The sequence below is a fragment of the Poecilia latipinna genome, unplaced genomic scaffold (genome assembly GCF_001443285.1).
Source record: "Poecilia latipinna isolate Pla-1442-1.1 unplaced genomic scaffold, P_latipinna-1.0 Scaffold1759, whole genome shotgun sequence".
NCBI classification, from domain to species: Eukaryota; Metazoa; Chordata; class Actinopteri; order Cyprinodontiformes; family Poeciliidae; genus Poecilia; species Poecilia latipinna.
The window spans coordinates 81,402-94,857 of NW_015114375.1; the positions used below are offsets into that span (position 1 = coordinate 81,402).

At 43.7% G+C, this 13,456-nt stretch overlaps 2 protein-coding genes and 1 long non-coding RNA gene across 4 annotated transcripts in view; 2 read left to right on the forward strand and 1 right to left on the reverse strand.

Annotated features, from left to right (window-relative positions):
* gsg1l2a (gsg1-like 2a) overlaps positions 1-4,275 on the forward strand; it is an 8,870-nt gene extending 4,595 nt beyond the window's left edge. Inside the window, exons 2-5 of the mRNA XM_015060965.1 lie at positions 1,971-2,018; positions 2,403-2,555; positions 3,657-3,768; positions 3,931-4,275. Coding sequence (XP_014916451.1) covers positions 1,971-2,018; positions 2,403-2,555; positions 3,657-3,768; positions 3,931-4,237 — 620 coding nt within the window. The 3' untranslated portion in view covers positions 4,238-4,275. The remainder of the gene's footprint in view (positions 1-1,970; positions 2,019-2,402; positions 2,556-3,656; positions 3,769-3,930) is intronic.
* LOC106965072 (uncharacterized) lies at positions 2,519-6,873 on the reverse strand. 2 transcript variants are annotated; one of them, XR_001428547.1, is made up of 4 exons: positions 6,788-6,873; positions 4,335-4,450; positions 4,103-4,230; positions 2,519-2,605 (listed from the first exon to the last, which is right to left on the reverse strand). It is a non-coding gene; the product is annotated as an uncharacterized LOC106965072 (long non-coding RNA). The 2 variants fall into 2 exon arrangements; XR_001428546.1 differs by having other exon boundaries at positions 4,103-4,233.
* Positions 6,233-13,456, forward strand: part of elac2 (elaC ribonuclease Z 2) — a 12,792-nt gene continuing 5,568 nt past the window's right edge. The window contains exons 1-21 of the mRNA XM_015060963.1: positions 6,233-7,002; positions 7,710-7,760; positions 7,835-7,905; positions 8,396-8,460; positions 8,549-8,606; positions 8,680-8,748; positions 8,843-8,953; positions 9,301-9,356; positions 9,428-9,486; positions 9,561-9,633; positions 9,702-9,814; positions 9,883-9,981; positions 10,050-10,188; positions 11,092-11,177; positions 11,262-11,371; positions 11,459-11,555; positions 11,644-11,782; positions 11,858-11,896; positions 12,386-12,495; positions 12,839-12,938; positions 13,011-13,131. Coding sequence (XP_014916449.1) covers positions 6,689-7,002; positions 7,710-7,760; positions 7,835-7,905; positions 8,396-8,460; positions 8,549-8,606; positions 8,680-8,748; positions 8,843-8,953; positions 9,301-9,356; positions 9,428-9,486; positions 9,561-9,633; positions 9,702-9,814; positions 9,883-9,981; positions 10,050-10,188; positions 11,092-11,177; positions 11,262-11,371; positions 11,459-11,555; positions 11,644-11,782; positions 11,858-11,896; positions 12,386-12,495; positions 12,839-12,938; positions 13,011-13,131 — 2,080 coding nt within the window. The 5' untranslated portion in view covers positions 6,233-6,688. The remainder of the gene's footprint in view (positions 7,003-7,709; positions 7,761-7,834; positions 7,906-8,395; positions 8,461-8,548; positions 8,607-8,679; positions 8,749-8,842; positions 8,954-9,300; positions 9,357-9,427; positions 9,487-9,560; positions 9,634-9,701; positions 9,815-9,882; positions 9,982-10,049; positions 10,189-11,091; positions 11,178-11,261; positions 11,372-11,458; positions 11,556-11,643; positions 11,783-11,857; positions 11,897-12,385; positions 12,496-12,838; positions 12,939-13,010; positions 13,132-13,456) is intronic.

The window sequence follows — 13,456 nt, forward strand, 5'->3', positions numbered from 1 at the left end:
CAAACCACTGACTTGTAAAGAATTAGCAAATATTTCAAACTCAATGAACAAAAATACTAAAATACATAACAGAGAAAAATGAAATGACCAGAAAGGACTGCTTCAAATGAACTGATGTAATCAACTGCTGCCAGAGAGCATTGCTGCAAAGTTAGCTAACCAGTGCAATCAAATGCTTTCTACTGCAACATGCCAGCTTAAGAGGAGGTGTTGCTGCAATGGCTCAGTGAGGTCAGCTGCTAAAATGTCACCATGTGAGTTTTGGGAGGGATTGCTGCAAAGTTTGCTGCTAAGTCAGTCAATTGTTGCAAAATCAAATGTTTTCTTAGATCAGAAACTAGTTTTATTGATGATCATAAACTAAATTTGACTGCATTGTTTTATAGAACTAAATTAGAATATGTATATGGATTTGATTTTGACTCTACCTTCATGTTGAAGTGGACTGATTGGTTTCTCTGTGGATCTGATTGAACTGACTGTTTTTATAACAGCATCCTGTTTCCATCTGTATTAAAATGCAACTTAAAAATCAAAACTGCAGCTGAATCATTTTATTTGAACCAGTTACAGAATCAGTTACTTTAACTGATTTCTGTCTTTAACAGATTTAGAAAACTGACTTTATCTGTGAGTTTGTTCTACAGCTGGTTACTGGTTGCACTGGTTTGGCACTGGAGGAAGGGCAGCATGCAAGCAGCAAAAAAGAGCAAAATAACAGAAAAAATGAAAGATCAGGAAATGAGCAAAGGATTAAAAACAACAGCAGGTAGAAAAACCACAAAGCTTTTATTTAAAGCCAAATCTCTTCAAAATAAAGTCAAACTGCTGCTGAACCAGCTTCCCTCCAGGAAACCATCCACACAGAAAAGTAACAGATAAAAAACACAGAAAATGTTTTTAAAGTAAATTAATTAGTTAATTAATATACTAGAAAGTATTAAAAGAAAACAGAAATATATTTGAGCAAGAAGGAATTTCATGTTATTGATGATGAGATGATTTTTGATGTTCAAACTAAACATCAGTTGTTTCTGGTTGATTCTAGTTTCTTCTAGGGTAAAAATACCAAACATAAAATATATAAAATACATAAAATATGCTAAATATACGCAGTAGGAGGTAATGATGTCCTTCACTGATTTATCAGACAAGTGAAAACATGAAAGAAGAAAAGTTTGTTTAGATTTGCTAACCGAGCTCAGAGAAGAGGATAACTACTGGAAATGAGATTTAAAATGATAATTATCATGTTGTCTGGAAACAAAGAATCAGTTCAGTTCAATTCCTGAACTGATTCTTTATCTGAAAAGCCATTAATGAAGCTAACATGGCTGCTCTCCTGTAGAGGTCAGTGTCACAGTGGTTCTGGAGAAGCTTCTGACTAAAGATGAAATGATTGGACATAAACTTCTCTCTGTTCTAGTGCAGCTTCCATTCAGCCCTAAACACCTGTGAGTTTGACCTTTCACCTCTGGTTCACCTGCCTGAGCTGCAGCAGAATCACCTTCATTTCTGTCATGAATCACTTTGAAATCTGTCCACCGCCTCAGAGCTGAGCTGCTTCAGGTCCCTTTGAGCTTATTCAGGGTTTTTACTTTACAAAGACATTTTGTCAACTTTAGTTTCTATTTTTCTTCTTTTATTTCCAGTTTTGGGAAGAAAATAATCTGAAGAAACAGATTATTTCTGTCGTCCACAAATGAATCATGTTTCATAAACCCTGCTTGGCTTTCAAAGCTTTTCTCCATTTTATTAAAGGGAAATATGTAAAAGTTGCTTCTGTACAGATTTTTTTAGAATTATATTTATGAAAAACTTTTATCATTTTGTAAAGAAAATTTAGACATAATTTAGTATTAAATTGAGTATAAACATAGTATTAAAACATACTATGTATAAAACATTGTATGTTTTATTCATTATGTGTCTGAAAGTTTTATTTATGTATTTATTCTTTTATTTCACAGGATTTGATTGTCGAAATTTTGCTGAGATTGCACCTGAACATCAAAGAGGTTAGTAAATTTATGATTTAAACGTTTTTCTTTGAAAACATTTAATAATTTGCCTTTATTTGGGTTTATTGTCAGGAAAAAATGACATTTCGTAAGAATAAAACTTACCCAACACTTCCTGTAACCCAGACAGACTCCAGACGTTTGACTGGATGTGAATCAAAGACAAAAAATAGAAACCAGACAGAAACCAAACGGCCTATTTAAAGTTTAGCATCACTGACTGTGTGTGGTTGCTGACCTCTGACCTCTGCCCTCCAGTGGCTGTGTGTGGTTGCTGACCTCTGACCTCTGCCCTCCAGTGGCTGTGTGTGGTTGCTGACCTCTGACCTCTGCCCTCCAGTGGCTGTGTGTGGTTGCTGACCTCTGACCTCTGCCCTCCAGGCGTCCTGTGGCTGTGTGTGGTTGCAGAGAGCCTGTACCTGGCTCTGCTCTTCGTGGGCGGGGTTCTGATGATTCTGGAGCAGAGCTGCTGCTTCAGCGTCATGAACAAGCTGAAACTCAGTGCCTTCGCCGCCATGTGCACCGCCCTCTCAGGTAACAGCACAACTACGGAGCTACATCAGGCTCAAAAACATCCACAGGGCCTAAACAGAGACATTAGTACGTGTGCGACATAATATACAAATGTGTCTAATGATGCATAAATGAACATTCACATTTGTTAAACAGTTTCTCAAATTGCCACGTTTCAGACTGAACAGGTAGAGACACGGACGGATCAGCCGACTAAACCTTCAGCATCAGAGACTTTCTAACTGAACAGGATTCACAGATGAGATGCTGAACGTGTCTCTGACTTAGTGCAGCTCAGGTTTACCGATGTGTACGCGCAGCGTGTTTCTATCGGTGTGTTTGAAACGTGGCAAATGTGAAAGTTCAGGTACGCATTTATGCATTATTATGCACATTATGTTGTATGCTTTGTGGATGTTTTTGAGGCTAATGTAGCTCCATACAAAACAAGCTATGAAGAAATGGGGAACAGGTTGAGCCTCAGGAATGACCTTTCACCCTTTCATTGACTCCTCTCACATCCTTCATGTGTACGCTGTGTGTTTTGGGGTTCAGCTGATAAAATGTGCTGACTTTTGCCCCAGTGTGTGTGGTGGCCCATCAGCCACACACACTGGGGCAGCAGCAGCAGCGGCGGCGGCTGCAGCGGGGCAGCAGGTCAGCCAGGCTGAATGCGCCGGACGCTGCAGTCAAGCATCAGAGCAGCTGACTGATCTGCGGCCACTCGCTGCCTCGGAGGATTTGCTGGTTTGTGGAGTAATCCGATTGGAACCGGGGCAACGGTTTGGGCTGTTCCCAGATCCACCCAGAGGTCCTCCTCCCCCTCCCCTCCCCCCTGTTGTTCTTTGTTAATCCCAGGAAAAGCTGCTGCAGACATACTGAGTCAGAACGAGCCGGCTGCGTTCACCTCGCTGCTCTGGTTTGGGTAAAAGTTACAAAAATAAATGAAATGTAGTTTTAATCCGTCTGTAAAAGTGTCGGCTGTTTCTCCTTCCTTCATGCTCGACCCTAATAGATGCTCAAACCAACCTGAGACTCTAGAAATGAGATTTTAAAAAGTGTCGAAACACTGTAAATGGTCTTGAAAAGTCACTGGAGCGTTTTGACGTCTGCTCTGCTCAGGCCTTTGTGGGATGGTCGCCCACATGATGTTCACCACCATATTCCATCTTTCCGTCTCTATGGGACCTGAAGACTGGAGGCCCAAGACTTGGGACTACAGCTGGTCTTATGCGTAAGAACTTCCTCAATGTCTCAACAGAATCTAGTTTCATAAAGAGAGAAACGAGTTGAGATTCAGTTATTATTCAATCCATAACTGAACTTCATAAGAACTGAAAAGCTGCTCTGATTTATCCTGAATGACTGTATTGTCTCTTTTTGTGGCTCTTTGCAGCTTAGCCTGGTGTTCGTTCGGCACCTGCATGGGCTCTGCAGTCACAACCCTGAACAGATACACCAAGACCATCATAGAGTTTAAATACAAGCGGCACAACATCGAGAAGAACCTGCTGATCAAGCAGAAGATGATGGAGCTGGGTCTGCCTGAGCAGGTGTGGAACATGTACCTGACTGCATCTCCGGCGGACCTGCAGGTTCTGCCAGAACCGCTGGTAAACGGCCACAAGCCTTCCACCGGAGCGCCGTACGTGTTTGAGGAGGTGGAGCATCCACCGGAGCAGCAGGTGGAGGCGTACTGCTGAAGGAGGAGAACATTTACTCTTCCTGCTTCACAGCCGACCTGCAGAGTTAAAACCATGTTTAGCTTCTGTATCCAAGGCAACAGGCTTCTGCTTCTACCTGAGCTGAATCTGCCTTCTTTCATCCAAGAGGCGCTGAAACTGGAATTAGTGTGAGACGCACTGAGAGGAGCCGTGATGCTGGAAGTGAAGCGCCGGTCCGGAGTGAGGCTGGATCTGAGAGGAAGCAGGAACTGGATGAACCGTTCAGGACAGACACACAGCCGTCAGGGTGACCTGACCTCTGCTGCTGTTTTAATTCACATTGAAGATGCGAATAAAAGAAAAGTGTAACATGTGAGTGAAGGATCTTTTCAACATTCCCAGAGCTTCACAGGGTTCCTACGCAGAGGGGGAAAGTTTGGAAAGTATTTAGTTTGTTTCACCATTTTAGCTTTAATGTTGTCCAAACTTAACTGCAGGAAGAAACTAATAATGAATAATTCATGAAGTGATTGTTACATTTAACCACTTTCTTTATCACACCTTCAGTTTAATGTTTAGTGTTTTGTTTGCTGGCTGCAGCTCAGTCCAGCATTAAAGAAACATTTCACCACTTTTTGGACACCAGAGTTCAGCCAAGTGCAAAAATATTAAATATTCATTCAGGTAAGGAAAATGTGGAAAAATTATTCTCTGAAGGCAGATTTTTAAAACAATGTGGATTCATCAAACATGGTTGCATAACGGCTGGTTGAGTAAAAAAATTCCTTCAGTCAGAGCCAGTTTATTAGAAAACCATTGAACACAAAGCAGGTCGTTCTGTATGTCCCAAGAAGAAACGACGCCGTCTGCATGCGGTTTGCTGCAGCAAATTGAAACTAGACAGAAGAGACCACCTTTGCTTTTGCTAAGCAGAAATGCAGCTCAGAAGGTAACTACATGATGAAGATGCAAAATAAAGCAGGACTGTTATAGTCATGAGTTTAAGCTCTTCAACCAGCTGAAAAAACAGCAGAGAAAATCCAATTGCAGTGTGTTAACAGCAGCCGATCTGTGACTGTTTGGTTCCTCTTTTCATCTGTTTCTGATGGAGCAGCTGCTGCCTGGCACATTTAATCCCACTGGATGGAAACAATCCAGGTTACAGTACGCCTGCTGATCTTCTGTTTTCAGCCATGACACGATTCCACGTGCTGATCAACTCACATAATACTGTTTTCATTATGCTTGGGAAGCACGAAGAGGGATAAATATATGAAATGTTAGAATCAGACTCATGTTTTTTATAAATATATCATTAAAATGATGAAGCATCAAGCTGCAGAATGCTCTGTCAGGTCACTGAAGGAAACATCTGTGGTTATTCAGATCCTCCTTTCATGTCGATGGTTTCAGTGGCTCATATTTCCAGAGGAAGAATTTCAATAAAGTCCTGAAAAATCTGGAAAAATTAAATCTGACTGAACCATCTTCCAGGGTGGAAATAGACGGACAGCCTCTGCCCTCAGACTGCAGGACCCCCGCAGGCCTGCATGGACAGGTGGGTGTAGATGATGGATGCATGAATATGTATGCAAAAGAAAAAAAAACACAGATTATGGAAAAGGTATCTGTATTTTCAGACCTAAGCGCCTGGCTCATAGGATCCATCTATCCATTCATTTTCGGAGATAAAAACAAGAATTCTATCATATTGATATCCTTTGATTAGATAAAGGCATAAACAAACAATAAGTATTCAATTTTATACGAAGGTTTTACATATTTTGATTATTGAAAATTTTACATGGAAAAATCTAAAGTTTTCAAAAAATAAGAATGACTTTTCTGTAAAGAATTAAACTCACTTTAGTTTGTCACTTATACAAAAAACTAAATGTAAATTTATACTTCAATACTCAGTTGTTTTAATAGTCATTGTATGATAGGAAAAACAATACACCTCTGGATACAATCTTAAAAATTAAAAACAGATTTTCAATGTAATATTTTCAAATAACTTTCAGTGAATAAATACAAATCTTGTGCCTTAAAATGTTTGCATTCAAATAAATCTAGCTTAATACTGAATATCTAGACGAAGGTTAAGGGGTTTTCAGTAAGAGTAAGATATTGTCTATTATTCAGCGTTTTATTTTGTAGCATCGTTTACAACCCTTCTCTCAAACGAGAAGCTATATTCCCGCCTCCTTTGCGGTAAACTCGTTTTGATTGGCCCAAAGACCAAGCAATAACTTCCGCTAACCAATCAGCATTAAGAACCGGGAACTTGTTGATGACGTTTATCACTTGCCGGAAGAGAGGTCGCATGTGTCGAACATTTAACGTGCCGTGAAGGAGGCTCAACACCTCTGTTAGGTGATAAACAAATGCACAACTGTTCGGAAATGTGTCAGGACTGTTAGCGGAGGTGTTTGGGATCGTAAATACCACCGGTCTCGGATATTTTAATGATTAGCTTAAGTATATAGCATGAACAGTTTCCATGTGAGGCTTTGTAGGCTTCTGGTTGTGAACGGCAGAGCTGTAACTGCCGCTGCGACGGCCCCACGCTGCGATTATTCTCCTTACCGGACTGTTTTCCACTTTTCCCGGTCAATGGCGACCTCTGGGAATCAGTTCTCAGCGAAGAGGCCGCAGAAGGAGCCGCTTCGCCGGCTGAAGACCAAGGAGAGCCGAGACAAGCGGGGAGACGTTCACGGACCGTCCAACGTGTACGTTCAGGTGGTCGGTGCGGGAAGCAGGGACAGCAACGCGTCGCTTTACGTCTTCTCAGAGTACAACAGGTAGGCGCTTCACGTACTTCATATTAGATAAAAGTGTTTGTTTCAGTTTAAGTACGTTAATTAAAGAAGAACACACTCGCATTACCCGGTTCCTTCTAGTAGGTTGTAGTTTACATACAGCCAGTGAACGTTACTTATTTTGCAGTTTCTTCTGGATTTCAGAGCATTTTCCCACATTTTGAGCCACAAAGTGACCGTTCTTTAAATGATCAAACATTGCAATTAATAAATCCGTGAAAAAAGAGCATAATAACATGGTGGCTTTACTGAATTCACCCAAACGTCCCTACAGTCTGCTTTATGCAAACTTTGCATTTAAAGACTTTCTTCAACAAAGAAATCTGCTGTAAAGTGATGGTAATCTAACGGTCATGTTTTTGGACTGTGAGTGGACTCAGGTATACTCTGAGAAAACCATGCAGAAAGATCCCCGGGCCGGGATTCAAACCCACAACCTTCTTGCAGCAAAGCAACACCTTTAGCAACTGTGCAGCCCTTAAATAGATATAAAAGATATATTAAAGCAAATTAAATACATACTTGTTCTGGATTTTCTGGCAGGTCTCCGAAGATCCACATCAGTATCTTCAGTTAAACAAACTCTAACTGATCTGATCCTCACACACAAACTATATTGGATCATCTTTATGACTATTTAACCAGGCTCCAGCCTGTAGGGATGAAAACTTTCCGTCTCTGTGCTGCAGGTATCTGTTCAACTGTGGAGAAGGAACCCAGAGACTCATGCAGGAACACAAGTAAGCTGCACCTGCGTCTCATCCTGGCTGCTGGCAGAGCTAACGGCGCTAACATGGATCTGCTTCCCCCGCAGGCTGAAGGCGGCGCGGCTGGACAACATCTTCCTGACCCGACTGAGCTGGGAGAATGTGGGAGGCCTGTCAGGTCAGAGGTCAACTCTCAGCTAAAGTCACGCTCTCGTGTTAGAGTCTGGGGTTTCTTTACAAAATGTTCTGAATCAGAGCTGGGACTCAACAGCTTCCACAGAGAAGTGATTGTGAATTTCCACTCTGATTAATATTTGAGTAATTCTGTTTCCATTTTATTTATGGTTTTTGTTGTTGCTTTATTTATTGTTTTATTTTGGATACTTAAAGTATTCTTTACAAAATTAAAGGTTATTGGTCTTTGAGAGGGTAAACTTTCATTATTATTTCAATATATAAGTTGAAAATGTCAAAACAATAATATTATTGTCTATTGCAATAATTGCTGACATAATTTATCAATCAGCAGATTCAGTTTTTTGGATGTTAATACTAGTCATTTTAAATGTAAATCTGTTTTTCATTGCTTTAGTAATTACTAATTGCTTGTAATTTTTGTGCCTGTTATTAATAATATATTTACATTTTCTGAATCTGGTGCATTGCAGGGATGATATTAACCCTGAAAGAAACGGGCGTCCCGGAGTGTGTGCTCTCTGGACCTCCACAGCTTGTGAGAAACTGCAGAACATTTGACAGACGGCTGCTGTGAGGCGTCATGGAGAGGCTGACCTTCTGTCTCCCATCTTTTCATGTTTCAGAAGAACTACCTGCATGCCATCAAGTCCTTCTCTGGCCCTCTGGAGGCCATCAAGCTGTGTAGGCCTGATTCTGAGTTAACATGATGTCATGTGTTTATGGTGAGGTTGTTCATGATGTGATGTCCTCTCAGCTGTTCGACCGTACACTGAGGAGATGCACAAAGACGAAACCATGACTGTGTACCAGGTGCCCATATTTGGTAAATTCAAAGGATTTCTAAATTATTATTTCTTCAGAGTAAATTTTTTTGAAAGCATTCAGATTTTCATCTGATTTTTACTGTTTTTTTGTAGCCAAATCAGGAATAGACAGAGGAAGAAACTCACCGCAGGCTGGCAGAAGCAGCCCCAGCCACAGATCGCCAAAGAGAGGTGGACTGCAGCACACCGGAGAAGAAGAATCAGGTGCTTCCTGTTTGCTGCTTACTGCTTCCTGTTTGCTGCTGCATCAGAACTGGATCTTTAAAAGCTTTAACCAAGAAGCCTGACCCTCAGCATCCCACCACCACCATGCCTGTCAATTTCTTTAGTTTCTCTTCAGTCTTTGGCTAAAGACCAGGAGCCATTTCTGCTGCTAGTGCTAGGCTAGCAGACCGAGGTTTGGAGGACCAGAGGTCGATTAACATTCACACCTCACCGGACTTTGACTAGACGAATGGACTGGAGTTGGATTAGAGTGGACTGAACAGAACTGGTGTGAATGAACTGTTCATGTTCAGTTTCTGGTCTGAACTGTTTATTTTGTGTCTCAGGTGAAAGAAGTGCAGTGGCCAGAGACTCCTCCCTGGTGATCGCCTTCGTGTGCAAGGTCAGCACCAGAAAATGATTTATGTTTGGGAGGTTGCATGTTTGTGTCTGACATCCTTTTCTCTCCTGCAGCTTCATCCTAAGAAGGGGAACTTCTTGGTGGCTAAAGCCAAAGACCTGGGTCTGCCGGTGTGAGTCTCATGTTTTAATGTCTGACCCAAGTCAGTCCCGATTTTCCTGATTTCTTTCTAAAATGTCTCTGCAGAGGAACGGCAGAGATCGGTCCGCTCATCAGAGCTCTGAAAAACGGAGAAACCATCATGCACGACGGAAAAGAGGTGGGTCTGTTTCCCTGGCAGTAATCGGGTTACATCTCCATCGCCTGACGCTTTGCTTTGCCTCACAGATCCGGCCGGAGCAGGTCTGCACCCCCATCGACCCGGGGCCCGTCTTCCTGGTGCTGGAGTGTCCGTCCGAGGACTTCCTCCCAGCGCTGTGCTCCAACCAGCAGCTCAGACGGTAACGTCGTCCAGCCGGATCGGCTCTGAGCAGCTGCAGCCGTCTGGCTGACTGCTCTCTCCTTCCAGGTTCCAGGACGGCGGGACGGAGGATCCGGCCGTGCTGGTGGTCCACATGACTCCAGAGTCCGTCCTGAAGACGGATCAGTACAAAGAGTGGATGGAGAGGTGGGACCCGCACGGTTTAGAACCGGACCGCGTTGTTTCAGGGTCTGAGTCCGCTCCGGGTTTTTCAGGTTCCCGTCGTCAACAGAACATCTGATCCTCAACGAACACGTCAGCACGGTCCACAACGTCCGGAGCCACAAGATCCAGACGCAGCTCAACATGATCCACCCGCACATCTTCCCTCTGCTCAGAGCCGCCAGAGCAACGGTACACTTCCTGCTTCCCGTTTACTGTTTACAGCTTCCTGTTTACAGTTTACAGCTTCCCGTTTACTGCTTCCTGTTTACTGTTTACAGCTTCCTGTTTACAGCTTCCCGTTTACTGTTTACAGCTTCCTGTTTGCTGTTTACAGCTTCCCGTTTACTGTTTACAGCTTCCTGTTTACTGTTTACAGCTTCCCGTTTACTGCTTCCTGTTTACTGTTTACAACTTCCCGTTTACAGCTTCCTGTTTACTGTTTACAGCTTCCCGTTTACTGTTTACAGCTTCCCGTTTACTGCTTCCTGTTTACTGTTTACAGCTTCCCGTTTACAGCTTCCTGTTTACTAAAGTCCCATTAGCATTAGCGTCAGGCTGATTCAGTTTTTCTTCCTGCTGTCAGTTTGCATAAAAAAATCCAGATTACATTGATATAATTGGTTTGTTTTATTTTTCATTTTGCTCTTTAAAATATCAAACTTTGCACATAATCATATATTTTCTCTCTGTCTAAATTTTAAATATTAAATCAGGGCTTCTGATAATATTTTTTCTTCAGTTTAATTTCTGGCCTCCTCTGTCTACATCAATTAGAAATGAAATAGAAATCTAAAGACCAAATATCATAGATCTAATTCTCTAAGTCAAACACTGAAGGCCAGACAGAGGAACTGAATGTTTTAGAAACAAATTAATCTGATTTATCCATATTTCATTCATCAGGAGGTTTTTGTCTTGTTTTTGCTGCTTTAGTTGTTTTTTTGTCTCTGAATCTTTTTTCAAACTGATTAGAAATGAGAGCAGCTGAATCCACCAGAACAAACATTTTAATCGCTGGAGTTTCTGAATCCGTGTGTTTGTTTGACACCCAACAGGATCAGAATCAGTTATTTTATTCATTTCTATGTTCAGGAACCGCAGGCGGCCTTACACGTCCCGAACGTCCGAGCCGAGTGTCTGCTGAAGTTCCAGCTGCGACCCGTCATGGAGTGGCAGAGGTTTTCTCCCGTTTGCTCGTCTTTTCTCCACAGCGGTGATGGGATATTAAATTTTAGTCCGTTTTCATCCCGTCTCATGTGTAGAGACGCCGTTCCCTCCTGCAACACGGAGGAATTTATGAAAGAAGCTTCTGAGATTCCAAACTTCCTGGAGGAAGTGGAGAAGTGCCGGACGGCCTGTGCAGAGGGTTCAGGTGGGTCCAGGCGCGCCGAGTTGGATCAGGCTGGTTCAGAACCGAATCCAGAGTTCGGTTCTGAACAGAGTCTGCTTCCTGCTGCAGGTCCGGCTGACGGATTCCCACACGTTGTGTTTCTGGGAACCGGGTCGGCGATTCCCATGAAGACCAGGAACGTCAGCGGAACGCTGGTCAACATCAGGTAGGACAGCCTGGTGTGTGTGTGTGTGTGTGTGTGTGTGTGTGTGTGTGTGTGTGCATTATTCAGGCTGAAGACTGTGTGTGTGTAGCTCCAGTCAGTCGCTGCTGCTGGACTGTGGGGAGGGAACCTTCAGTCAGCTCTGCAGACACTACGGCGACGCCGTGGACCAGGCGCTGTCCAGGATCTCCGCCGTCTTCATCTCCCACCTCCACGCCGACCATCACACGGTGAGAACCGCAGCGCCACCTGGAGGTGAGTGTTAGCAGAGGCGTGTGCTAACCCTGACTTCCTGTTCCTCTCAGGGCCTGATAAAGCTGCTGCAGCAGAGGCAACGCGCGCTGGTACGTTGGCATGGTAACCGGGGTTTCCCTAGAGATGCACCAATCCTCTATCAATATCTGTATCAGTTCTGATAATTGAAAATAGATCAGAGGTCAGTCAGAACTGATCTATTCAGTCTAACTCTTTATTTTTTATATTCAGAATCCTGTTGGATTTTCTGAACCGTTTGCAGTTTATTTTTACACAGTGAATGTTTTAGTTCATCATTTATTGGCTGTTTTCACTCATAACTGCATCGACTGAACACAGTTTGACCAGCTGGTGAAGCTTTTGGTGGTTTTCTTGCTGTACTGGGTCAGATTTATGGAATTAATTTGTAATTCAGTAAATTTATGTCTCTTAAAAAAACAAAAGTTTTCAGTCAGTTCAGCCGTTTTTCTGTATCGGATCAGAATCGGCCGACTCTAAATATCAGAATCAGTTCATCGATGGTTTTCAGCTGAGGTGTGTGTGTGTGTGTGTGTGTGTGTGTGTGTGTGCGCCTCCAGGCCAACCTGGGGATCCCCTTCAACCCTGTCTACCTGGTGGCTCCGGTCCAGATCCTGGCCTGGCTCGGTCAGTACCACGACTTCTGTGAGGAAATCCTGCATCACTTCAGGTTCGTCAACCTGCTGCAGCTCAAAGCGTCACTTCAGTTTCATCAGAAACCTGGAATAAAACAGGTTCACTGAGTCTGAACTGGTTCACTGAGTCTGAACTGGTTCACTGAGTCTGAACTGGTTCACTGAGTCTGAACTGGTTCCCAGTTATGATGTCATTCATGTCTCAAACTTCCGATCATTAATGCCTAATAACTTTTTCTTTCTTACAGTTTGGAATATGATTAAGCTTTTCTCCAGATTAGGATGATAATCCTTCTGTTTGTTAAACTTATTTTTCCTTCCTCTCCTCTAAATGAAAGCAGGTCATTAAAGCTGAGTTTCTTCTTCTGTGGTTTTCAGTCACATCCCCAGCAGGAGTCTGTGTGATGACGCTGATGTTTCCAAGCTGAAGCCTGATTCGTCGCTCCAGTCCATGCTGAGGACGACCAGCCTGCAGCAGGTCTGCGGCGCCGTCGGCCCACTCCGCTCTCTGTTTCTGATTGGTTCTGCTAATCGACGCTCTGTGTCTCAGTTTCGGACCTGCCTGGTGCGCCACTGCAAGAATGCCTTTGCCTGCAGCTTTGTGCACCAGTCTGGCTGGAAGCTGGCCTTCTCTGGAGACACCATGCCCTGCGACGCGTTCGTCCACATCGGTGAGCGACTGGCGCAGACTAGAGATGAGGGAGTGAGGCGTGAGAGAGGGAGGCGTGAGAGAGTGAGGGGTGGAGGAGTGAGGCGTGAGAGAGTGAGGGGTTGAGGGGTGAGAGAGTGAGGGGTGAGAGAGTGAGGGAGTGAGGGGTGGAGGAGTGAGGGGTGAGAGAGTGAGGCGTGAGAGAGTGAGGGGTGGAGGGGTGGGGGATTGAGGGGTGAGTGAGTGAGGGGTGAGAGAGTGAGGCGTGAGGGGTGGGGGGTGGAGGGGTGGGGGATTGAGGGGTGAGTGAGTGAGGGGTGAGAGAGTGAGGCGTGAGGGGTGGGGGG